Here is a 26594-nt window from a genome sequence, read left to right on the forward strand (position 1 = left end):
CAGGCATTGGTCAGTAAATAGAAGCTTGGATTTGCTTCTACTCCAATAATTCTAAGTGGATTTAGCCAGCAAGACTGGGATCGGGCAGGGGTGAGGCATATGTCTGTTAAAGCCATGCTAAATTGTGAAATCGGTGACTCCTTGGTCAAGGTATGATCTGTATATTTAATGCCATGGAAATGTATTTCATAGCAATGAAGATGAGCGACCGAGTTCTTGGAGGTCTGTCATTTGTGCAGATTAGTCCAATATCCATGCAGAAGGTAGGTCAATAGAGGAAATCATTGGAATCTGTACATTGGGACATAATCTGTGACATTCGTAAGAGGGTGGTAGAAAGTGAAAGCAAAGGTTTATTTGAGCTGTGCAGGTGTATATTGAATGGGGATATTTCTTGTAATGCCTTGCAGGAAGTTGAGAAATTGTCTTGCACCTCGATGGGAAGACTGGAGGTTAAGAGAAGTGCGTAAGGCAATGTAATCTGTGATGTAAGTTATGAAGTTTGAATTCATCACTGATAAATCACTGAAAATACTGAGCTGGTCAGATGGGAAAACACCTGAGTTCAGACAGATAATAAATCAAGATTTTGAAGAAATGTTCACTTCACAATAAAGGGCAAGATATTCAAAGTGCATAAATACTGAAAAGGATAGCGGGGCTCGGCCGTGAATAGATTGAGAAATTATCGCAATATCACTTATGGTTTGGGCAGAGAGGTGGTGGAGTAGGGCTTTCTCACAGAGGGAGAAAGAATTATCATTAGCAAGTGATGATTCAGTAGGGTCTTAGATTTTGGGGTGCTGGGGTTGTTGAGATTGGAATGCAAGACCAGATTTGATGAAGGAAATTATATCCTTGGGCTCAATATGTGGTTTGAAGGTAAGACAGCTGGACCAAAGACAAGGAGGGGAAAAAAGAGCAAAATTGGAAGGAAAGTAGGGAGGTGGAGGTGTTGGGGTCAATTGCAGTTATTTTGTGTGTGTTCGTGGAACAGGAACAACACATTCACCAGATGTTTTATAAAAGTGGAAAAGAAAATCAAGTGGGGAAATATAAGGGTTAATCAGAAATAAGGGGAGGAGGGATGCTGGGGGGTAGCTGGGAGATCTTGAAAGGGAAGTGTGAACATTTATCAGTAAGTCAGAATAAATGTAGCCTATTGGGAAGAGGTAGCGTTAGAATGATCGGAGTCGAAGATAGGTCTTGATGGCATAGCAGGAATCACTAGAAGACAGAAAATCAGGTTTGCCGGTGAAGAAAATATTTAATAATCTTTATTAGTGTCACAAATAGGCTTGCATTGACACTGCAATGAAGTTACTGTGAAAATCCCCTAGTCGCCACACTACGGTGCCTGTTCTCGTACACGAAGGAAGAATTCAGAATATCCAATTCACCTAACAAGCACGCCTTTCGGAACTTGTGGGAGGAAACCGGAGCAACTGGTGGAAACCCACGCAGACACGGGGAGAGTGCGCAGACTCTGCACTGACAGTGACCCGAGCCAGGAATCGAACCTGGGTGTCTGGTGCTGTGAAGCAACAGTGCTAACCACTGTGCTACCGTGACGCCCTACACATAGATCAATGAAATAGCCTTTTCTGTATTACGCTGAATGAACAACGAATACAATATCCTATACAAGTTGATGTTTTAACTAGGCAGACATATAACCGAATCAAAATGGTTTTTATATTTAGTGAATTGAATGAATTGTGATGAGTGGGGAGAGGGTGGCGTTGTGGCATTGTCACTGGACTAGTAAACCAGCAACCTCGGGTAATGCTCTGGGGTCCTGGTTTTGAATCCCACTACTGCAGATGGTAAAATTTGAATTCTATAAAAATCTGGAATTTAAAAAAAGTCTAATGATGACCATGAAACCATTGTCGATTGTCGGAAAAACCCATCTTAGGGAGAGCAATCTGCTATCCTTACCTGATCTGGTGTACCTGTGACTCCAGACCCACAGCAATGTGGCTGACTCTTAGCTGCCCCCCGTCAAGGACATTTAGGGATGGGCAATAAATGCTGGCCAGCATTGCAACGACCACATCCCATGAACAACTAAACAAAAAGTCGGCTGTTTCCATTTTTCGTTGCCTGCATTTTTACTTCATTATTACAAAATTCAGTGCTTTCAGATGAAGAATATCCCCAGAGCCAAGAAGATCTTCAGAATAACCTTTCTTGCTGTCGGTGAATGTACCTTTACTTGGGTTACCTAAGTTTCTATAAAACCTCTTGCCATCAGCCTGGCCTTGGCTTTATAAGTTCCACCAGGAAGCACCTTTTACGTGCATATTCGTTTATGAGGTACAGCCCATTGACCCCTATCTGGGACCTCTGTGTATACCCCCAAATTCTTTCTAACTTTACATTTATTGCACTGTTTCATCCTCTTAATTTATCGTCTAATTTGTTGGAAGCCACTAAGCCCGCGAGATCATATGTGCATCTGCTCCATTCCTACCTTATTTCTTGACCTTGTTAAGCCCTCTATCCTGCCTAATATCTTGATCTGGACCGCGACTGCTTGTTCGGGTGTCACGGCAGCACAGTGGTTAGCATTGTTGCTTCACAGCTCCAGGGTCCAAGGTTCGATTCCCGACTTGGGTTACTGTCTGTGCGGAGTCTGCACGTTCTCCCCATGTCTGTGTGGGTTTCCGCCGGTGCTCCGGTTTCCTCCCAGTCCAAAGACGTGCAGGTTAGGTGGATTGGCCATTCTAAATTGCCCCTTAGTGCCCAAAAAAAGGTTAGGTGGGATCACTGGGTTACGGGGATTGAGTGGAGGTGCGGGCTTACGTGGGGTGCTGTTTCCAAGGGCTGGTGCAGACTTGATGGGCCAAATGGCCTCCTTCTGCATTACAAGTTCTATGATTTTCCCCTTCCCCTTATGAGATGTTCTTGGGAATGTTCACTCCGAGACCTGCTGTCCAAACTGACACTACGTTTCTCTGCTCTCCATTTTTGTACTTCATGTTCCCAATTCATGGACCGTACCTCCTCCCCTTTGGCTTGTAAATTCAACTAGATTTTACATTTTTTCAGTTGTCTTCCCTACTCTATCAATGATAGTTGCATCCTTCCTCTGACTGGCCACTTCTGGCAAGTAAGTCACTTTAGTGCCTACTTTTGCCAGTTGACCGTTAGGACAAATAGCCCCATTCAGTTTATCAAAATTACTATGTCCCTCATATACTCTGTCAATTTCCGCGATTTGGTCCTCATATATTTGTAACACACATGTATGAGAAGTACCTAGTTCCTCAGTAATTTTAATTACAACTTTTGAATCTGCAAACTTGTAATTTGTGCCCACTAATCTTGACGTGTATACCTGGGTTTTTTTAATAGTTTGGTTTCCGTGCTGCAAAACTACAGTTTTACCATCTGTACCTGTAACCTTTCTAGGACCTTTTCATTTGTTAAATCCACTTGTTTTATTGTATGCCGTGTCTCTGCTTGAAAATCGTTTCTGTGGTTGTGCATTGTGCCTCAAAGCTGTCTGAATTCTTTGTGAGAATTCTGCTTTAAGGAATGTTCTGCACACGTGCAGTGCATTCAAATGCTCAGAAAAGGTAGAGCGTAATCCCAAGCTGGAGGATGATCATTCATGACTGAAGGAATTTGGGAATTTCTTCCCAAAACCAACTGATGTGGATTGTAGCCCCCTACCAGCTATAATGAACTCTTCGTGTGAAAAGCCCATGCTAAAGCAGAAGTTAATTTACCATTTGGCCTATGTTCCAAAATTTTATGAAGCATTTCATCGATCACAGCATGATGATTTTTCTCACACATCCCATTGACTAAATGGGGTTTCTGCAACTGTATTCATAACTATTATGTTCATGTTCTCCGCATAACCTGAAATTCATTGTTTAGAAAATTCCTCCCCTTTATCAGTGAGGAACTTTGTCGGTAGACTAAATCTGGCCCCTATCCATTTTCCCATTATCTGTTACTGTGTATAATTTCTGACTGACTAAACCCAGTTGCCAATTCCACACTTCATTAACATCTCTCACCATCGCGATGGCGTTCTTTTATATTTCTTCCAAATATAACATCTATCGCTTATCTGTTCTATTAGTTTGGCATATTCTTCATCTCTTATACCTACATCTCTGAGCACAATTTTTAATCTTTAGGAAGACGAATAGGCAAATTGCTGAAGCACCTTTAACGCAATGAACTTTTCCTCTTCTTGACTTCTGTTCTCTATGCTAATAGTACTTCCTTAATTTCCTTAATGAGAATTAATTAACAGAATACAATGGTGGCCAGATTGTGTGAATTGTAAGTCCACTGTTTTCCCAAATATTATTGCCTTGTTGTTTTCCATGTCAAGTTTCATATGTGCTTTTTTCATCAATCGTCGGCTCAATAATAAAGATATTTCGCTGGATACAATATCCGTGCTAATAAAATGATTCCTTCTGGCGATTTTACAAGGAATCACGTCTCATCCCTAAATTTGAAACTCGTGGGATTTCCAAGTTCCCATCTTTGTCACTTAGAGTCCAGGTAACATGTCGACCAGATTCTTCCAAATATTGTAGATGTACATCTACTGTCTAACACGACATAAATGAAGGACTCTGTGAGCAGCACATTCATCACTGAACTGAAACTTCTCGTTTCTAAGACAATGTCTTCTCTTTGGTAAATATTGTCCTTTTCTTCTTCAGAGCTTCTGTCTCGTGTTTGGTTTCAAACACCCTGTTTCAAACACCCAATTATATCTCTTGGGAGTTTATGCAGAATGGAAGTTTGAATCACACTTAAAAACACCAATTGACCACACCATGGCCAGTTCTGGGGTTTATTTTTCTGATTCAATTTACCAATTAATTCCACCTACCATAATTGTTAATGATGTTTCTGTCCTCATTTTTTTAGTTATAAATCTTCTTTTGTATTGACGTTGTGGCTGCTTCTAGACCACCTTGCCACCCCATTAATGTTATGTCTTCCATAGACTATCTTCTCGCCAATTGGTGTATTTGTGTCATGAATGCTACTGGAAAGTAGTGTTTGCCCAGGAACTTTTTTTTTTTTAAGAGCCTCTGACATATGTCTAACAGGGTGTGTCTTTCTGAAAATTTACCTTGTGTCAAAACCAGAAGCCTCTCCATATTTGTCACTGTATCACAGTCCAATAATTTGAACACCAGTACTGATTGGGGGATTTCCAGATGGAATTTTTGTAACTTAGTATATGGTCTGCTGAAATCCATGATATACTCTTCTATGGAGGTATCCTCTGACTTTCTAGATCTGTCAAAATCTGACCAGGCCTTATAAGCACTTAATAAATTGTCCTTTGGTAAGTTTCATCAAAGAAAGGTAATAATGTATCCAAACCTTTATCTGTGTCCCAACTGATCCGAATCCAATTCTGAGAATACCTTATTTTGCTTTTATATGGTAGTGAAAGTGCCAAGGCCATTCCTTGTATTTTCTTGGACAAGGATGTAGCCCGTGTCTCGTGGTAACTTCATTCTGACATTGTTTATAGGGTTGACACTCCTCAAACAATGGTGGGTAGTCATATCCCAACACGCTGCACTTGGATTCAGCCATTTGTTTTGCAGCTTTATTTAAATCACTCTACTAGGTTAGAATTCAGAATGCAATCTTTCGTCTGAAGAAATCCTAGTTTGCAATCCTTTTTACTTACTAGCAGAACCATTCTCTGTTACCATTATTAAGCTCCGATGGTATCTTTGTAATAAGAACTAGTAAACAAGTCTTGACTTCAACTCCAGTTTTATTGTGATTATCTCCCCCAGCTCCACAGTGCAACTTGTATCCCCTCCTATCAAACAATAAGTGTGGTTTATTAAGCAATTAAAACTCTCAATTCTAACTTAAGTGCTGAGGAATGTTAACAATTTCCTTACATTTAGAGACGAGGCAAAACAGGTTTAACTATGTGTGCATGTATAAATGATGGGAAGTGCATTAATTATCAACTTTTGTTTAGCAAAGGAACGAACACCATCAAATGGAAATCTTCATCTCGAGGCTATTGAAGGCATTGCTTTTGAGAAAGGGTTGCTGCCAGATGTAATTGAGCTGCTCCTGGACGTGGCTATGAGTGCCAGACTTGGTAAAGGATCTTTTTTTTAGAGTTAGTCATTAATATTTAAAAGGGAAGAAAATGGTTCCTAAAAGAGAATGCCTTACTAGGAATTTTATTTTGGAATATTGCTGAAAAAACAGACATATTCTCGAAGCGTTTCACCTTGCACTCAGTCAAGAAAGCCATGCAAGATAAACAAACAGTAAAGGGGGTAATAATTTATATTGCATGAGAAACGTGCTGATTGGTTGGCAATTAGACACTGATTGGTGGAGACGTTGCCATGGAGAATGCAGCAGGAAACCTAACTACAAAGTTTTTGAAATTTAAACCAGGAAGATTGACTTAGGTCACAGCATTGCCATGGGAAATGAACCAGGGAATGGCGTGTCTCCCAAGCTTTTGTTTGGTTGTAAAATACTTGATATGTGAACATGCTCCTTCTGTCTGCACAGGAGGGGGCTGTGTGTGTAAATATATATGGCTTCTAGCATACATAAGTGAGCCACTGCAGCAGCCTGACTGATGATCTTAAAATTGATTTTCAGTACAATTCTTAGTATAATCAGTATTGTTCAGGATGTGTTGTCCAGTTAGAAATCTGGATATCCTAATAATGTTGGAAACTATTTTACAAGCACGGGCTGGTTGGGTATGGTCAGTACTTTGCTTATTGCGGAAGCCAAAAGGATGTGCTGATTGACCTGATCCACTAGCCATAGGGACGTATGGCCTACATACCTGGCATCACACCAGCACTGAAATTCATCTCCCACATTACTTGTGTGATAGGCGGCACCTTTTTTTGGCTTGATGGCAACATTTGGTTTGTGGAGAATACCACTCATATTTCTACTGCATAGTAACAGCGTGCAACGGCTAGCTTAATCTTACTCAAATTTTTGTGGCTCTGTAGCCTTCCACAGTAATCTGAAGTTGATTGGACACTATTCTGAGTTGAAAATGGTGGCCTTCTGTCCATTCATGAATTTGCATGATAACAGTGAGCAATGATCTGAGCAGGATAGCCATTATCCTGCAGGATAGTTTTGCGCCCCATTTCAACACCAAACCTGCGCAGTGAACAGATGCCTTGGGCCTTGTGGGATATCTTATTTTCTAATAGGTGTTGGGGTCCGGTGGTAGGTTAAGATTGAGTTTATTGCAAAACTTGGTGAGTACTGTTTCAAAAAAAGAAGGGAAACAAAAGGCCCAGAGGGGCAAAAGGAAGAGAATCATGAAAAGAGAACAAAGAAGAGAACCACGTGCACAAGGGGTTTATTTCCTTCACGTTTTTGGTGCCGCCCCTTCCTTGCCCCCTATGGCTTAGAAATTTTGAATTGTGATTTCTGATTGGCGCTCCATACCAGCATTCGCACTTATATCGAACTTACTGGCTGCGCTTACATTGTCACATTTGTGGTCTATATTCTGAAAAGCTGATGTGTTGCCACAGTATTCTTTCCCACAGTTTCAATATTTTAAATTGAGTTTTAATATTTCCCCTATCAAGGAGGTTGTCAGTAAGGCCAATCTTATAACACATGGAACTGTGGGAATCCCAACATATTTATTGACTGGTGAAGGTAGGCTTGCAGTAGAGAGTAGCAGAGGACCCAATGCTATATTTCTCAACTAGCACCACCACAAAGTCCTTGTGGAGACAAATCCCCTATCCACATTGAGGATATCCTCCATCATGTTGTGTGGCACTACCACCGTGCTCGATGGGATAGACTTCAAACAGATCTAGCAACTCAGGACTGGCATCCTGGAAGCACTGTAGGCTATCAGCAGCAGAATATTATACAACCACAATCTGTAACTCATGGACAGGCAATATCCCCCACTCTAGCATTACCATTAAGATGGTGGTTGGGGAAGGGGGGAATCAAGCCTAGTTCAATAAAGAGGGCAAGAGGGCATGCCAGGAACAGCACCAGGCATTGTAACAATCGGATGTCAACCTAGTGAAGCTACAATACAGAGCTACTTGCATGCCAAACAGCATAAAGAGGAAATGATACAGCTAAGCAATCCTACAACCAACAGATCAGATCTAAACTCTGCAGTCTTGCCGCATCCAAATGTGATTTGTAGTGGACATTAAACAACTAACTGGAGGAGGAGGCTCCAAAAATATTCCAACCTCAATGATAGGAGAGTCCAGCCCATCAGTGCAAAAGACGAGGCTGAAGCTTTTAGTTAAAGGCAGACCGTGTGATGTTCTATTGGTAGTACAAGGAGAAACTTGCAGGAATACTTATCAAGCATGTCGATGGTTTTCTGTGGGGAGGTTCTGTAGAATTTGAGCAATGGATGATGGATAAAATCAAGAAGGAATTCAAGGTTAGAAGTCAGGCTTCAGGGGCCTTTAAATACATTGGATTAGACATCAAGCAGAACAAAGCAGGAGTGACATTGAATCAAAAATCTTATCGAGAAAATGTTAATTGCATCCCAATAAATTGGGTCAGATCCAGACAAAAACAGAACTTGAGAAGTTTGACTGGACAATTGAACTGAGAAGTCAGATTGACCTGATGCTATTTGAGTTGGAGCTGAGTATTACTTTGAAGCATGCCACAGTAGAGGAAGTTATGAGAGCAAGCAAAACATTTAAAGACATTAGTTAAGGAAAATAAATGTTTCCAGACTTTGGAGAATTGTAAGATATAAGGTTAGTCATTTTTAGTGATGCTTCCCATACCAATATTCCAGATGGATATTCTAGCTCAGTAGAGTTTATCATATTCTTAGTGGGAAAGAATGATAAATGTTGGCCATTGGCTTGGGAAGCCAAGTAAATTGGAAGGGTAGTGAACAGCATTTTGGTTACTGAAACACTGGCACTAGTAGAAGCAACAGGTAGGGGGTTTACTTGTCCAATATATTGAGTGAAATACTATACAAGGGGCAGTGTGAGAAATATTTGCCTGTAGAATGCTATGTTAATAACTGGTCTATGTGGGACAATGTCCATTTAAGAAAGTGTCACTGAAAGAAGACCAAGAATAGACCAGCTATCATAATATAAATGTTAGAGAGAAGGAAGATCTCGAAGATACGATGGGTTAATGTAATTTTTAATTATTAGACTGTTTTATGAAAAGAGATGTCTGGTGCAAAAAAATGTAAAGTAACCAGTTTACTTTGGATTATCCTTTGAGCAATCAGTGAAGCAAACCGTTGCATGCTGTTACTATTGTCCCATCCAGGGGACAGGAGAAACAAATGTTTGTGTGCGTTAACCTAGTTACTTTGTAGAACTGTTTTCTTTTAATTGACAAATGGCTGGACTAATAAAATGGTCACCGCTGACCACTTTATAGTAGTTCTGGAAGCTTCTGAGCAGTTTAAACATAGACAGAAGACTAAACCCATCAAACCCCTGGAATGTAACACCCCGGCATTATATTTACATTCTAGCCAAGCCAACAAAATGGTTAGCAGAAAAAAATCTGCACCAGTCAGCTATGAAGAAAGGCAGAGCAATTTGCGATACCTCATCTCCAACATTGTGATAATGATACTACAGCGTTACCTGCTCAAAACAATCAGTTTTAACAAGGGACCTTGTTAAATGAATATCTCAATCTGATGCCACCCTGTCAATGACAAACTTAGCTGTTTGAATTCCTTTAAATATACAGTTTTTGAATTTTATCTCTCGTTGTGATTTAACTTCCAAAAAGAACTGCACACCAGGCTAGCAGCATGCCGTTGACCTCTTATCGCTCCGCAAAGCCTGACCTCCAGAAAGAGCCCTGCATTTTTCCTGCCGGGTGAGTTAATTTCCAGGATACAAGAATACTTTGCATTTTCAATGGACTCTATCTACAACTGAGTTCCTAGGACCAAGACGAGAAATTTTGCTGGATAAAGATGTTGGAAAGGTCCTTCTTTGGACATTCACTTACTGAATTCTGGACTTGTAGGAAACTGGAATTCTTATTTTTATCGTGTTCTTTGCCCTGAACCTCTTTCTGTTGTATGAATGCAAAAGGGTGGACATTGTAAAACCCTTCCTGCATTCAAAAACTGAAGAATTTGGGAAATATGCAACCACTTATAAAGGGGGAAGTCTAAAACACCTTTCTGTTTATGGGCAAGTAGTGAGTGGAGAAATCAGGGCTGTTTAAATTAATCCCACTCATGTCGAACACTATGCAGGAGCAACACAGTTGGTATTTCCAACTAACAGGATGCTGCCATCAAGCCAAAAAGACATTCTGCCTATATGGCAAATGAATAATGTGGTACATGAATTTCGGTGCCGGTGATATGCCAGATATGCAGGTCATGCGTTGCAACACTGGTTGATCATGTTAAACAGCACATAATATTGTGGAGGAGAATGCTGAGACCCAGGCTATTAGAATAGATGGCATTGAGGTGCGTAGGGAAGAAGTGTTGGCAATTCTGGACAAGGTGAAAATAGATAAGTCCCCGGGGCCGGATGGGATTTATCCTAGGATTCTCTGGGAAGCCAGGGAAGAGATTGCTGAGCCTTTGGCTTTGATTTTTAGGTCATCGTTGGCTACAGGAATAGTGCCAGAGGACTGGAGGATAGCAAATGTGGTCCCTTTGTTCAAGAAGGGGAGTAGAGATAACCCCGGTAACTATAGGCCGGTGAGCCTAACGTCTGTGGTGGGTAAAGTCTTGGAGAGGATTATAAAAGATACGATTTATAATCACCTAGATAGGAATAATATGATTAGGGACAGTCAGCATGGTTTTGTGAAGGGTAGGTCATGCCTCACAAACCTTATCGAGTTCTTTGAGAAGGTGACTGAACAGGTTGACGAGGGTAGAGCAGTTGATGTGGTGTATATGGATTTCAGTAAAGCGTTTGATAAGGTTCCCCACGGTCGGCTATTGCAGAAAATACGGAGGCTGGGGATTGAGGGTGATTTAGAGATGTGGATCAGAAATTGGCTAGTTGAAAGAAGACAGAGAGTGGTAGTTGATGGGAAATGTTCAGAATGGAGTTCAGTTACGAGTGGCGTACCACAAGGATCTGTTCTGGGGCCGTTGCTGTTTGTCATTTTTATAAATGACCTAGAGGAGGGCGCAGAAGGATGGGTGAGTAAATTTGCTGATGACACTAAAGTCGGTGGAGTTGTAGACAGTGCGGAAGGATGTTGCAGGTTACAGAGGGACATAGATAAGCTGCAGAGCTGGGCTGAGAGGTGGCAAATGGAGTTTAATGTGGAGAAGTGTGAGGTGATTCACTTTGGAAAGAATAACAGAAATGCGGAATATTTGGCTAATGGTAAAATTCTTGGTAGTGTGGATGAGCAGAGGGATCTCGGTGTCCATGTACATAGATCCCTGAAAGTTGCCACCCAGGTTGATAGGGTTGTGAAGAAGGCCTATGGTGTGTTGGCCTTTATTGGTAGAGGGATTGAGTTCCGGAGCCATGAGGTCATGTTGCAGTTGTACAAAACTCTAGTACGGCCGCATTTGGAGTATTGCGTACAGTTCTGGTCGCCTCATTATAGGAAGGACGTGGAAGCTTTGGAACGGGTGCAGAGGAGATTTACCAGGATGTTGCCTGGTATGGAGGGAAAATCTTATGAGGAAAGGCTGATGGACTTGAGGTTGTTTTCGTTAGAGAGAAGAAGGTTAAGAGGTGACTTAATAGAGGCATACAAAATGATCAGAGGGTTAGATAGGGTGGACAGCGAGAGACTTCTCCCGCGGATGGAGGTGGCTAGCACGAGGGGACATAGCCTTAAATTGAGGGGTAATAGATATAGGACAGAGGTCAGAGGTGGGTTTTTTACGCAAAGAGTGGTGAGGCCGTGGAATGCCCTACCTGCAACAGTAGTGAACTCGCCAACATTGGGGGCATTTAAAAGTTTATTGGATAAGCATATGGATGATAAGGGCATAGTGTAGGTTAGATGGCCTTTAGATTTTTTCCATGTCGGTGCAACATCGAGGGCCGAAGGGCCTGTACTGCGCTGTATCGTTCTATGTTCTATGTTCTATGTTCTATCCCTTTGGCTATTCACAACAGGCAAAGTACTGACCATAGCCAACAGGTCCGGGCTTGCAGAACTTGAAACTTAGTGCCCAACGTTAGATGTGTTTCCACGATTGGACAATACTTGCTCAGCCATCCTTATTGTACTCAGAATTATACTGAAAACTAATTTAAGATTATGTCAGGCTCACAGTGTAGCTCATTTATAATTTTAATAATTTTTATTGTCACAAGTAGGCTTACATTAACACTGCGATGAAGTTACTGTGAAATGCCCCTAGTCGCCAAATTCCGGCGCCTGTTCGGGTACACAGGGAGAATTCAGAATGTCCAAATTACCTAACAGCACCTCCTTCGGGATTTGTGGGAGGAAACTGGAGCACCTGGAGGAAATCCACGCAGATACGGGAAGAACATGCAGGCTCGGCACAGACATGCTAGAAGCAATATATATTCGCACATGGCCCTGTCCTTTGCAGATAGAAAGAGCATGTCCTCGAATTACACCGTCTCCAACCAAGCAAAATCTTTGAGGAACAGCCGTTCATGGTTCGCACCTATGGTCAGAGTTGACTTGTCTGGCTTGAATTTGGGGGGTGGAAATGCTTGGCAGTTATATGCTCACTGCATTCTCCATGGCAAATCCTCTACCAATTGGAGTCCATTTGCGAACCAGTCAGCACTCTTCTCACGCAGCATAAATTGTTGTTGCCTTCATCATTGGTTTATCTTGTGAAGCTGTCCTGACGAGTGCAAGACAAAAAGCTTTGATAACATGCTTTTTTTTCAGCCACACTCCAGTTCTTTATTTGCAAAGAACAATTTTTTTGAAGTATTAATTTACTACTATCACATAAATCCTCAAATAGGGCTGTAACAGTAAGTATGGCATTGTGCACAGGTGTACATTTGCAAACTAGTTGGGGCCTTTCGGTTGGTGGGGTGGAATAAAACAACAATAGTGCCTGGAGGCCGTGTTTACTTTTTGGGGAATGAATTATTATTTGTATTTTTATTGTTCATAAATTTCTCTTTCTAACCAAAATAAAATATTGCTTTGCTAATGATTTGTATGTTAATATTCACAGTTGACAGATTTAATACACGTCTCTTAAAATGCCTTATTCCTGCCTCCACGGTCCCTGAAAGTGCAGTGACAAATGCTATCTCTTGGATGTGTACAAGAAAACCTACCATCAATGTTCAGGTTAGTCAGAGTAGAAAATTAGATAAAAATATAAAAAACAGGAGCTCGAGTAGGCTATTTGGCCCATCAAGTCTGGTTTCTCAAACAACAAGTTCCATTGCAACTCTATCTTCATGTACTATATTTCTGTTTGTTAATTTCCCATGTATCTAAAAATTTATTGACCTATGTCATGAATATGACTCCATGACTGAGCATCCACACCTCATGAATTCCAAAAATTCTCAACCCTTTGAGTTGCTGAATAAGGGTCGAAATGCCTGCTTCAGGACTTGGGCCTGTATGCATTAGCTATGCCAGAACTACACCAGAGTACACTTTAGCACAGGGCTAAATTGCTGGCTTTGAAAGCAGACCATGGTGGGCCAGCAGCACGGTTCAATTCCTGTACCAGCCTCCCTGAACAAGCGCCGGAATGTGGCGACTAGGGACTTTTCACAGTATCTTCATTTGAAGCCATCTTGTGACAATACGCGATTTTCATTTCATTTCACTTTCACGATGGAACCTCATATATTTCCTGAGAGCATTCATTGAATTTTCATTCACACTTCACCTGAAGTTTCAGCCGTGCATGTATATCCAACAAGGATCAATAGGACTCCAAACATGTTTTTAATTTTCTATAGCACAATGTAGGGTGGATACATGGGTTTGAGTAGGGTGATCATTGCTAGGCACAACATCGAGGGCCGAAGGGCCTGTTCTGTGCTGTACTGTTCTATTCTATTAAGGAGTTGGTAATAAACTCAAATGGCTCAGCACGGAGTCAGAATTGAACCTGGCAGAGGGGGAAACTTCAAAGCAATTATAATTAGAATGAGCATGATGTAATCCTGATTTATTTTTATTTGCACATCAGAATCTGAGAAACAAAGTTTTCACAGTTCATAATTAATCATGCACTTTATCCCAGCACTTTCGTAAAACAATATATTTGTGGAAGCTTGACATAATTTACATTTTGTGGTGAAATTTACATGATGGAAAATAAATGACTCGATTAATATTTCTGGTGTTGGCTCTTCAGTTTGTTAAACCTTAAATTCTTCATAGCAAGCACAAGGTTCACCATCTTCAGCTACATTTGTAAATATAAATGGCCCGGTTTCAAAGGCAAATTGGAATGAGGAATGGAACGTAGCGATGCAGAGGACTTTCCACCTTTCGTTGTTCGTTGTCTTGTAGTTAATTTGGTTTCCCTCCTGGGCCCATCACAGTTATCACTCTGTTCAACTTTGGACACGTTTTGGACACCTAGACTTGTATGCAGAAGATGAGCACTCAATTTTGCAAATTAATTTGCAATATTTCTGCAAAAGAGTAGGCAGAAGCAGCACAGAGGTTGGCTTACTTTTGTTGACATGCAAAATTAATCATACTTTTGGAAAAGGATGATACAAATCCAAGCACAGGGTTAGGGGCAGGATGCAGTAGACACAAATTAAACGCTGTCTGATTGGAAATTGATTTCTCTGCTTTGCAGGTGCTGTTTATCAGATGGCTGTTAACCGTTTTTGATCTTTTGGAGTCAAAGAAGCAGTTAAATTCATTGTATGGCATCATTTTCTTCTACATCCAGAATGTCAAGTTGGTAAGAAATGCTGCAAATTGTCCCAGATTGCGTAACTCGGGTGCAATGGAAAGTGTAGGATTGTAGCCTGATCATTGGCTAAAGTTAAATTTGATGCTCAGCTTTTCTTAAAATTGGAATAGCTATTGGGCAGCACGGTGGTGCAGTGGTTAGCACTGCTGCCTCACGGCGCTGAGGTTCTAGGTTCGACCCCAGCTCTGGGTCACTGTCCGTGTGGAGTTTGCACATTCTTCCCATGTTTGCATAGGTTTCACCTATGTGCAGGGTAGGTGGAATGGCCATGCTGAATTGCCCTTTAATTGGAAAAAATGAATTGGGTACTCTAAATTTATTAAAATAAAAATTGGAATAGCGAGTGAAATTCCAAAAGACCCAGCATTCACAGCCTTGTGGAACTGTGTTCCAGATTTCCACCATCCATTATGTGGAGAAAGTGTTTCCTACTTTATTTCCTAAATGGTACAGTTCTAATTTCAAGAGAACATCCTCTAACTCTCGAGTTAACCTTCAGTGGAAATAGGTTCCCTTATTGAATTTATTGAATCCTTTATTTTATTACTTGAGTAAACTCTACTCATCCTTCTAAATAAATGCAAGGATGTGATTAAGTAAATTGTGCTGTAAACACCAAGTTACAATGCTATTTGTTTTTTAAAAAAATCTATTAATCATTCAACATTTTTGGAAATGTTAAATTTTTTTTGAGATGTGCTGCACAGCTGAATAGTTGTAAATTAATAAACTGCCGGTAAACAGATTTGCTTACCACCTGCTACTCGAGCAATGCACAAGGAAACTAATAGAACTTGTCGAGTCTCAGCTTTTTTAACAGAAAATCATTCACATGAAGTATTTACCTTCAGCCTTTCGATCTTTGAACTATGATTCAGACAAGATTTTCTTTCCCTTTCCAGTGCCCTTATATATGCCACCTATTATACCTGCTAACTAAAAAGGAAAATGGTAAGTAGCAAAAGCAGCAACAATATTCTCTTTAATTTTCTGATAACTGATAAATGTAAAAGAAAGGAGACTTACTTTTGTCATTGGGATTTGCAATGATGTGTATTAGACATCATCAAGGCTGTCAATATCTTTAGAATCAAGTAGTAGTGACTCTTGCGTATCAATGACTCCGAGAGATTACTCACTAACTATGTTTAAAAATGGGTTTCCAGTATGAGATTGCAGCCAATTAATTCAGTCGTGATGTAACATTTCCTTACCCAATTCAGCCTAATTGCACGGTAGCACAGTGTTTAGCGCTGCTGCCTCACAGTGCTGGGTTCGATTCTGGCCTTGGGTAACTCTGTGTGGAGCTTGCAGATTCTCCCTGTTTCTGGTCCGGATCCTTCTGATTTCCTCCCACAGCCGAAGATATGCAAGTAGGTGGATTCGCCATGCTAAATTTTCCCTGAGTGTCCAAAGGTTAGGTGGAGTTGTGGAGTGAGCCTAAATGGTGTGCTCTTTCAGGACGTTGGTCCAAAACCAATGGGCTGAATGACCTGCACTAGGGATTCCATGATATAAAGCATTGTTTCCCCTTTTAGGGTAAGAAATCCATCGTCCTTACCTTGTCTGGCCTCCATGTGACCCACTGCAATATGTTGACTCTTAACTGCCCTCTGAAATTACCCAGCAAGCCACTCAGTTGAAGAGTAATTAAGCAAGTGCTGTAACACCCACATCCCATGGAAAATTACTTTTTAAAAACTCATTACAATTCATAGCTTGATAACATGGGATGGATGCGGTTGTCGTGATGTGCAAACATGCAGCTAATGAACACATAGAATAGGACACGACCTATGAGCAGTCAGGACACTTGGGGGTGGTATCTCACTATAAAAGGGATGAGGCAGTCACACCCCACCTCTTTACACAGACCAACATCTACAGAATGAGACAGGGTGTATCCTCAGCATCACACCCCAGCATGTGGTTTAGAGCAAGGCTGGTTCAGTTAGACTGAGTTACTACATTTAGATTAGCAGAGAATCGAACTCATTGAGAAATGTGCTAATAGATTAAGAAAACACATTTAACTCGCTTCAAAGTCTGGAGCATCTTTTACTCGATGCTGCATGGGGTGGCAGTTTGTGTTGTTCCAAGTTACATAACACAACAGCGGTCAAACATCGTAGCCATGTAACAAGTTGTATCTGATCTTGGTTGATAGCTATGCAGCTTGAGAAGGGAGGAGCAGATTTTGGAAGACTGCCAGTGGAGCCTTGCTGATGGCAGGTGCAGGATGTAAACTAAACTGCAACCTATTGCAACCTACTTGTTGCTTATTCTATTTTGTAGCATTCAATTTTGGTGACACATTGTGTTAAACCAATAACATGCATTAATAAAAGAAACCATTAACCTACAAAAATATCCCAAAGTTCTTCACCGTGGGGAGAGTTTAAAAAAAGAGAAAATCCAATGGGTTAGATATTGGGTAGGGTGACCAAACAAGTGGTGAAAGAAGTGCATTTGAAGGAGGTGAGGTGGAGATGCAGTGGTTTAAACAGGGAATTCCAAACCATTGAGGCCAAAATGACTGAAGCCGCAGCTGTGAATGGTAGGAGGTGAATGAGGAAGATGTCCCAGAGGATTGTGTCTGATTACTGGTGAATTTTTGGTGGTGGAGGGGGAAAGGCAGGAAATATTGGCATAAGTTTAAGCCTTATGGTTCAAATATACTGAAAAGTCAGGAAATGGTGCTTTACAGGGTGGGAGTGCTGAGAATTAGGTTAGGTGGATTGGCCATGATAAATTGCCCGTAGTGTCCTAATAAAAGTAAGGTTGGGGGGGGGGGGGTGTTGTTGGGTTACGGGTATAGGGTGGATACGTGGGTTTGAGTAGGGTGATCATGGCTCGGCACAACATTGAGGGCCGAAGGGCCTGTTCTGTGCTGTACTGTTCTATGTTCTAATTGCCACTCACCTGTGTCTTGATGGCGGACTGGAAACTAGGAGGTGTTTGAGGAGCAGATTTGAGTATCATTGACATGGATTATGTCACCACTGGCTAACTATGTATGTAAAAAAGACATGGGGGCAAGCATAGACCCTTGGATGGCTTGGAAACCAAGCTGGCTTTTGTGTCTTGGAGGTTCTAAACTCTGAATATACATCTATGTTAGGATCAACATAGTTTTTACTTGCATTTAAAGTAATGCCGTTATAGCTTAAATTTTTGATTGAGAATTCTCTCTCTGTTGATTTCCACTCTTGTTTCTCTGTGGCAATATGTCCTTCTAGACCATATTTACCATGATTTTCAGCCAGTAAAAAAGTCATTATGCTTGGACTTACCTTGAAGGAAGCTTTGCGCAAATGTCTAGTGATCTGTGGCATGGATTTCACCTTTCCTAAAGTTAGTTTGATTCTGGTACCAACAGGAGTTCTCCAGCATCAATGATGACATTGTGCATCCTAATTAGTCAATCACATTAAAGATTGCTCACATGGAAAACCAGGAAGTAAAATGCACTAATTATCCTTCACTTATGGTTTCACGGTTTGAAATGAAGACTTAATTATGCACGTATGACTACGGTAGAATTATAATAAACGTTAAACAAAAACAAGTTTATTATATTTAAAAACATTTGGAATATTTACCATAATGGAGAAATTTGATATTCCCCAAATATAAAATTAGTTTCTCAGGGCCAGAGAGATTATTCAGTAATTATAAACTTGGCACACAATCGTATCTCATTCCTCAAGGCATTATCTTTTTCAAGAATTCTTACATGAGACCACTAGTGTAAAAGCGGGAGTTCATATCATTTCAAATGGTTTCCATCTGTGGGAACTTCATCAATGCATCCTGTGGAGGAGCAGAAAATGAATGACAAATTCTTTTGGATTTCTTTAATTGCATTTATGTGGGTGTGAGGTGTTGCTGCCAGCTTTATATTTGTAATGATGGCAAATGCTAATAGTTTTGTCATCATTGCAGCCATAATCCAAGCCATTAATTCTGTTTCTACCGATGTCCTAGTGAAAAGATTTAAAAATCGATCTTTGCTGTTGTTTAAAACCTACAACTCTTCTGACAGCAGTTATGATGAGTTGTCAGCTTCAAAAGATTGCTGAATGAAACAAATCTGTCTTTCAATGAGAGGTGGAAGTAGAGGTTGGGGGAGAAAGAAAAATGTACTCTTTCAGTCCTGGTTGCCTCATTGTGCATCCTAATTAGTTGGTTTTCATTTTCTTTTCATTTCATTTTGGCTATTACGCCTATTGAAAGATTGCTAAATTGTTGTGCTGTTTGACGTATAATTCTCCTGATTAAAAGTGGAAACTTGGAAGTTGAGTTCAGCCCTGGTGGAAAGTAAATCTAATGCAATGTGTAATTTCTATATTCAGGTGCTGGCATAAGCCCTGAATTCCCTTGTAATTTCTTTTTAATTGTGAGCCTCTGATTTAAGACCGATTGACATTTTATTTTTATTTTGTTTAAATAAATGCCACCATTTTTATGTTGCACTTTCTTGCCATTTCTCAGTTAAACGGTTCAGAGTCAAGAAGCTAATAGACCTTCAGTCCAAAACGGTAAGTTGTTTAATTTTGTAGCATCCTATCCTAATGGTTAAAATGCTTAACATTCAATACTAATCGGAATTACAAAATTCATTGACACTCTGCAGCAGGTTTTAATGCAACCATGATTGAAATTTTGAACGGTCAACTATTTGAAAACTATTTTTTAATACAGCTTAACTGGGTCTGCTACCATGTAAGTGAAAGCAATATATCTGGAGCTATCAGCCCTACGATTTTACTAAACTCAAAACAAATTCAGTTTTTCAAAATACCTGATTTAATTATTATACCTGTTAGGAATTGTTTATGTAACAAGCTTGACCAGTTTTTAAAAAAAATGTAGAGTACCTAATTCATTTTTTCGAATTAGGGGGCAATTTTAGCGTGGCCAATTCATCTACCATGCATATTTTTGGGTTGTGGGGGTGAAAACCATGCAAACACGGGGAGAATGTGCAAACTCCACACGGACAGTGACCCAGAGCCGGGATCGAACCTGGGACCTCGGCGCCGTGAGGCAGCATGGCTAACCAACTGCGCCACCGTGCTGCCCTGCTTGACCAGTTTTTGTGCAAGCTGCTACGTTGTGCATTGCATAAATGTAAAGTGTATTTGGTTAACCATGTTACAAAACAACCTCATTTAACTATTTGCATGGGGTAGCATTGTAATGGAAGAGAATGAAGTCAAAATACAAATTTACTCTTTTGGATGTTGTATAGTACATACACACTAGATTTGCCATAACTACATTCTAGATTTGCTATAACTTAATTGTTAGAGCTGTTTCTTTTACTGAATTACACAATAGCTTTACTTGAATGTTATGACTGCGATCTGCTCAGTACAGACCACAGCATCACACATGATAGAAGTTTTATGTTGAACATTGGCAGCAGCAATTATACCATTGAAGATTAGATCTTTTCAGTGTCACATGTTTTTGTCATGGGTCTTCATGTGATTGAACAGGCTGATTCTCAACCCACAGATCTTGGGACATTTCCCATGTTCCCAATGAGGTTAGTGCGATTTAGATCGTACAATTTGCTTCTCTACCCCAACGCTTCCTCATTATTAAGGCTTTGGATTCAAAAGTATGAAGCAGTATGATGGGCAAGTTAGAACATAGAACAGTACAGCACAGAACAGGCCCTTCGGCCCTCGATGTTGTGCCGAGCAACGATCACCCTACTCAAACCCACGTATCGACCCTATACCCGAAACCCAACCCTCCCCCTTAACCTTACTTTTTTAGGACACTACGGGCAATTTAGCATGGCCAATCCACCTAACCCGCACATCTTTGGACTGTGGGAGGAAACCGGAGCACCCGGAGGAAACCCACGCACACACGGGGAGGACGTGCAGACTCCGCACAGACAGTGACCCAGCCGGGAACTGAACCTGGGACCCTGGAGCTGTGAAGCATTTATGCTAACCACCATGCTACCGTGCTGCCATTTTGATCAATTGGTAACAAGCTCCTCCCAATTTCAATGCTGCTGTGCTTCAAGGAGAGCTTCAGAGTGATCCGCTGGCTGAAAATCCTCCTAATGCCACATTGAAGCTTTCGAGCATCCAGGAGAACCTTTGAAGCGGTTTTTGTTGCCAGACAAATCCAAGGAAATTTTTGAGAACTGTGTCATTCATCGGCCTGACAAAAATTTACTTCGTAAATCACGAGACTCTGTGGATTGTGCTCCAGAGATTTGGATGTTGAAACTTCATCACAATCCTACAAATACTTCATGATGATATGCCTGCAATTATCTTTGACTGGAAGATATGTAACAGTCACCTTCAAAATCCGGACTGATGTCGAGCTAAGCTGTCTGGTAGTCCTCATACTATTAACAATCTACCTGACGGTGGCTGTTCTCTTCATCAAAGATCAACTGCCCTCTGGTGTACTAAATACTCCTCTGGATGCAAAGCTCTTTGGCCTCAGTCGCCTCTGTCAAAACTAAACTAACCACCATAAATATAATGATCTACAGTTTGCAGATGGCTGCATTGTTGTTGCCCAATCTGCAACACGTTTGCAAGCCACTCTCTCTTCAATTTTGCATATAAGAGATTCTATCTGTCCTTGAAAGTTGCCAAAACAAAACTCCTATCAGTCCCAGTCTGCCAAAAATTGACCACCTGCCATATTTGTTTTATGTAGGAAGATGAAGACTCTGATTATGTTCCGCAGCACGGTAGCATTGTGGATAGCACAATTGCTTCATAGCTCCAGGGTCCCAGGTTCGATTCTGGCTTGGGTCACTGTCTGTGCGGAGTCTGCACATCCTCCCCGTGTGTGCGTGGGTTTCCTCCGGGTGCTCCGGTTTCCTCCCACAGTCCAAAGATGTGTAGGTTAGGTGGATTGGCCATGATAAATTGCCCTTAGTGTCCAAAATTGCCCTTAGTGTTGGGTGGGGTTACTGGGTTATGGGGATAGGGTGGAGTTGTTGACCTTGGGTAGGGTGCTCTTTCCAAGAACCGGTGCAGACTCAATGGGCTGAATGGCCTCCTTCTGCACTGTAAATTCTATGGTCTATGATCATATGACAAGAACAGCTCTGGGGCAGTTGTATATTTGTTTACTGTGCAAGGTTAGGGTTGGATGCAGTTATGAAGCGGAAAAAGCAACAAGATCAAGATTAGGGCTAACATAGATGGGAAGTGTTACCATAAATTTGCAGTTAATTTTCTGCAGTGCTGGAATGCATTTGATATTTCTTGCACTGTTGTTTAGTAATCAATCCTGAGAATAAATCTGATTCGGTGATGGAGAATTAGGTTTATTGCGCAGCAAAGCTGAAATGAAGTGATGATTAAAATATCTGTGCAAGTTATGCAGAGATTGACATTTTCTGTTACAACCTCAAAAACATATCCTGCCTGTTTGATTGCAGAATGTCATCTATGTATCATCCAAAGGGCCTTTTTTCTGTACTGTGTACCACCCCATCCTCTCGCATGCAGTGGAGTTCTTATCTCCCACTTGTCTTTGCTGAGCTATTTTGTTGATTTTGATACTTGACGGTTATTCATTCTTCCCTTCTATATATCCAAGATGGGGAAGGTGTTCCTCATTTTTTTGAGCTACCCCAACATAATGAATTTATAGCACTGACCTGCTCCAGTTATTTTTCATTCGTGGTATGTGAACTCTTAAGACAAAGCCAGCATTTATTACCCGTGCCTGATTTCCCAAGAGACGATGGTGGTGAACAGCCTTCTCGAATATAACTGAGTTGCTTGCTTGCTAGGCCATTTCAGAGGACAGTTAAGAATCAACCATGTGACTGGGGATGGAAGCACATATAGACCAGAAAGGGTAGCGTTGACAGATTTTTTTTTTCCCTAAAAGACACTAATGAACCATATAGGTTTAAGAGAAAAGCAAATTACTCCGGATACTGGAATCTGAAACCAAAGAGAAAATGCTGGAAAATCTCAGCAGGTCTGGCAGCATCTGTAGGGAGAGAAAAGAGCTAATGTTTCGAGTCCAGATGACCAAGGAGACCAAGACTGTGATAACGGGTCACCTGGACTCGCAAAGTTAGCTCTCTTCTCTCCCTACACATGCTGCCAGACCTGCTGAGATTTTCCAGCATTTTCTCATATAGGTTTTAATGTCAATCAGAAGTTTCATGGTCACCATTACTAAGGCTAACTTTTTAAAAATTCCATATTTGTTTTATTTATTTAATTAATTGAATTTAAATTCCTCAGCAGCTCTGGATTTGGACTTGCGTCCCTGGACCATTAGATGTCACTGGCACGTCCTTCCTGCATCTACCCTGTCAAGCCCTGTAAGAATTTTTAATGTTGAGTGAGATCGCCTTTCATTCTTCTAAACTCCAGAGCATAAAGGCCCAGTCTAATGACCTTTCCTTCTAGGACAACCCTTCCTTCCCACAAATTAATCCAGTGAACTTTGGTTGCGCTACCTCCTTGGCAAGTACACTCCTCCTTGGGTAAGGAAACTAAAAGTGCACACAATACTCCAGGTGCTGTCTCACCAGGCTCTATAAACTGCAGTAAGACATCTTTATTTTTATACTCAAATCCTCTTGTAATAAAGGCCTGTGGTGATCCACTGTGTGCACCTGTATTAGGGGATGTAAGGTAGGACCTGCACTATAGGTTCGCCGGTAGCCCCTGGCGGCTAGCTCCGCCCACAAGGAGCCATATAAATATGCATGACCTCCTCCTGATCAGCCATTTTCGCCAGCTGCAGCAGGAAGCCACAGTTGTACCAATCTGAGTCTTTCATGCAATTGATCGTGCATCAATTTATTACAGTCAGATTTTTCTACATTATGGGCATCAGGATCAAACCAGATCGCCTGCAGCTGGATCCGCACTAGCCAGACGCCAGAAAGGACTTTAATCACTGGCTGGCTTGTTTTGAGTAGGAGGCGCCCCAGCCGATGGAAGCTCAGAAGATCCAAGTTCTATACGCCAGGTTGAGCTCCTGCGTGTTTCCGTTGATCCAGGACGCCCTGAGTTACGCGGAAGCAATGGCACTCCTTAAAGAGAACTACGTTCAGAAGACAAACACACTCTTCGCAAGGCACGTACTCGCCACTCGCATACAACTACCTGGTGAATCGATCGAAGACTTCTGGCGGGCTCTTAGCCCACTCGTACGGGACTGTGACTGTCAGGCCGTCAAGCCCACTGAACATTCCAATCTCCTCATGCATGACGCATTCGTGACGGGGATTGCGTCGGACCCCATCCGACAATGACTGCTGGAAGGGGCCACGCTCGACCTAGCGGAGATGAAAGCTTTAGCGCTCTCCATGATGGTCGCATCTCGCAACGTCCAATCTGACCCCGCTCGCCGCGTGGCCCACCTCTCCTATCCCTCCTGGACCCTGCAAACGAGCCCCCCCCCCCCCCCCCCCCCCCCCCCCGGCTGGGGCGCCTCCTACTCAATATGCCTGCGCCGCCCGCCACACCACGCACCCTGGGGGTCCCAGCTGCTACTTCTGCGGCCAGCAGAAGCACCCCCGCCAGCGCTGCCCAGCCCGCGCCGCCACTTGCAAATCCTGCGGTAAGAAGGGCCACTTTGCGGCGGTGTGCCAGGCCCGCGCAGTCGCCGTTATCATGCCCGCAATCGCCCCCTTCCCCTAGCCGATTGCACAATGGGCACCGCCATCTTCTGCTTCCGGGGTCACGTGTGACCAGTGGGCGTCGCCATCTTCTCCCCCCCAGGTCCACGTGCGGCCTGTGGGCGCCGCCATCTTGCCCCGCCCCACAACGTGGGCACCATGGGCGCCGCCATCTTGCTCCGCCCCCGCAACATGCGCTCCATGGATGCCGCCATCTTGCCCCGCCCTACACCACGCGCTGCATGGGAGCCGCCATCTTCTCCTCAACAGGTCCTCTGATCGTTGCCATTTTGTCTCCACCACGGGAATGGAACGCTGGATCCGGGTTGCCGACGCTCCCCATCTGAATCCTCGGACGACCACCCGCAGCTTGCCTCTAGGACACTGGACCAGTCCCGTCCTCACAACCTGGCCACCGCTTCGACGACAGTGGAAATCAACGGCCACGCGACCTCTTGCCTAATGGACCCCGGGAGCACCGAAAGCTTCATCCACCCGGACACGGAAGTCCACATCCGGGGTGTCGCTCCCGACTTGGCTCGCAGCTCCAGGACCGGTTCTTCTACGTAGGCATGTCCGTCTCCACAAGGCGGACCCCTTGGTGGACAGGGTACACATGCTCCACGCCAACCCCAGTATGCCTATGTGGAGTTCCCCGACGGCCGCCAGGATATGGTCTCATTGATATAGATTGTGAATAGCTGGGACCAAAGCACTGATCCTTTCGGTACCTCATTCGTTGCAGCCTGCCAACCTGAAAATTATCCATTTATTCCTACTCTCTGTTTTTGTCCATTAACCAGTTCTCAATCTATGCCAGTATATTCTCTGCCTGCCCCGCCCATCCCATGTGCTCTTTTGTTTACTAATCACTTGTGTGGGACCTTGTCAAAAGCTTCCGGAAAATCCAAACATATCCCTCCATGAGTTCCCCCGCCAAAAAACTCCCAACAGGTGTTAAACATGATTTTCCTTTCATAAGTTCATGTTGACTCAGCCAAGTTCTACTACTATTTTCTCAGTGTCCTGTTATTACATCATTTATTATAGATTCTAGCCTTTCCCCTGCCACTTATGTCAAGCTAACAGGTCTGTAGTTCCCCATTGTCTCTTTCCCTTGTCTATTAACTAACTGGGTTACATTTGCCACCTTCCAGTCTGTAGAGTTTTGAAAGATGATCACCAATGTACCTACTATCTCTTCAGCCATCTCTTTCAACACTCTGGCAAGTAGATAATAATCAGGTCTGGGAATTTATCTGCTTTGAGTCCCATTAATTTCTCCAGTGCTATTTTTTTCACTACAGATTGAGTATCCTTTACCTGGGTGCATTTGCGCATAGATCATTGAAGGTGGCAGGACAGGTTGAGAAAGCAGTTAATAAAGCATGTAGTATTCTGGGCTGTATTAATAGGGCAAAGAGTGCAAAGAGCAAGGAGGTTATGTTGAATTTCTACAAGACACTAGATGGACCTCTGTTGGAATATTGTGTACGGTTCTGGGCCACACCAGAGGAAGGATGTGAACACATTGGAGAGAGGTGTGTAAGAAGATGGTTCCAAGGTTGAGAAACTTAAGTTATGAGGATAGATTGGAGAGGTTGGGACTGTTCTCTTCAGAGAGAATGCGGAGAAGAGATATGATGAGATGTTCAAAATCAAGAGGGAGCTGGACAGGCTAGAGATGGAGCAACTGTTCTGCTCGTAAAAGGACTGAGACCGAGCGGACACAGATTTAAATTGATTTGTGAAAGAAGCACATGTGATGTGAGAAAACGTTTCCATAGAGCGAGTGGTTTGGGCCTGGAAGTGTGATGGAAACCAGTTCAATCGACGCATTTAAGAGAACATTAGATTATTACTTGAATAGAAATGTGCAGGTGTACGGAGTAAAGGAAGGAGCAGACACCATAGGCCAAATGGCCCCTTATGCACAGTAATAATTCTGTGAGCTCTGATTGCATTTTGGTTTTCAAATACCGCATGTAGAAACAGGAGTAGACCATTTGACCCATCAAATCTGCTCCACCACTGTGTGATCATGAAACG

At 42.3% G+C, this 26594-nt stretch overlaps 1 protein-coding gene across 5 annotated transcripts in view; it reads left to right on the top strand.

Annotated features, from left to right (window-relative positions):
* Nucleotides 1-26594, top strand: part of LOC119951755 (ADP-ribosylation factor-like protein 6) — a 204383-nt gene that overhangs the window by 88576 nt on the left and 89213 nt on the right. For 4 of the 5 annotated variants that reach the window (XM_038775083.1, XM_038775080.1, XM_038775082.1 and 1 more), the window contains 5 exons: nucleotides 5996-6121; nucleotides 13175-13293; nucleotides 14780-14887; nucleotides 15802-15850; nucleotides 19394-19440. In XM_038775083.1, the coding sequence (XP_038631011.1) occupies nucleotides 5996-6121; nucleotides 13175-13293; nucleotides 14780-14887; nucleotides 15802-15850; nucleotides 19394-19440 (449 nt within the window). The remainder of the gene's footprint in view (nucleotides 1-5995; nucleotides 6122-13174; nucleotides 13294-14779; nucleotides 14888-15801; nucleotides 15851-19393; nucleotides 19441-26594) is intronic. The other variant, XR_005457672.1, reaches the window with a different exon arrangement.

The sequence above is a fragment of the Scyliorhinus canicula genome, chromosome 17 (assembly GCF_902713615.1).
Source record: "Scyliorhinus canicula chromosome 17, sScyCan1.1, whole genome shotgun sequence".
Taxonomy (NCBI): Eukaryota; Metazoa; Chordata; class Chondrichthyes; order Carcharhiniformes; family Scyliorhinidae; genus Scyliorhinus; species Scyliorhinus canicula.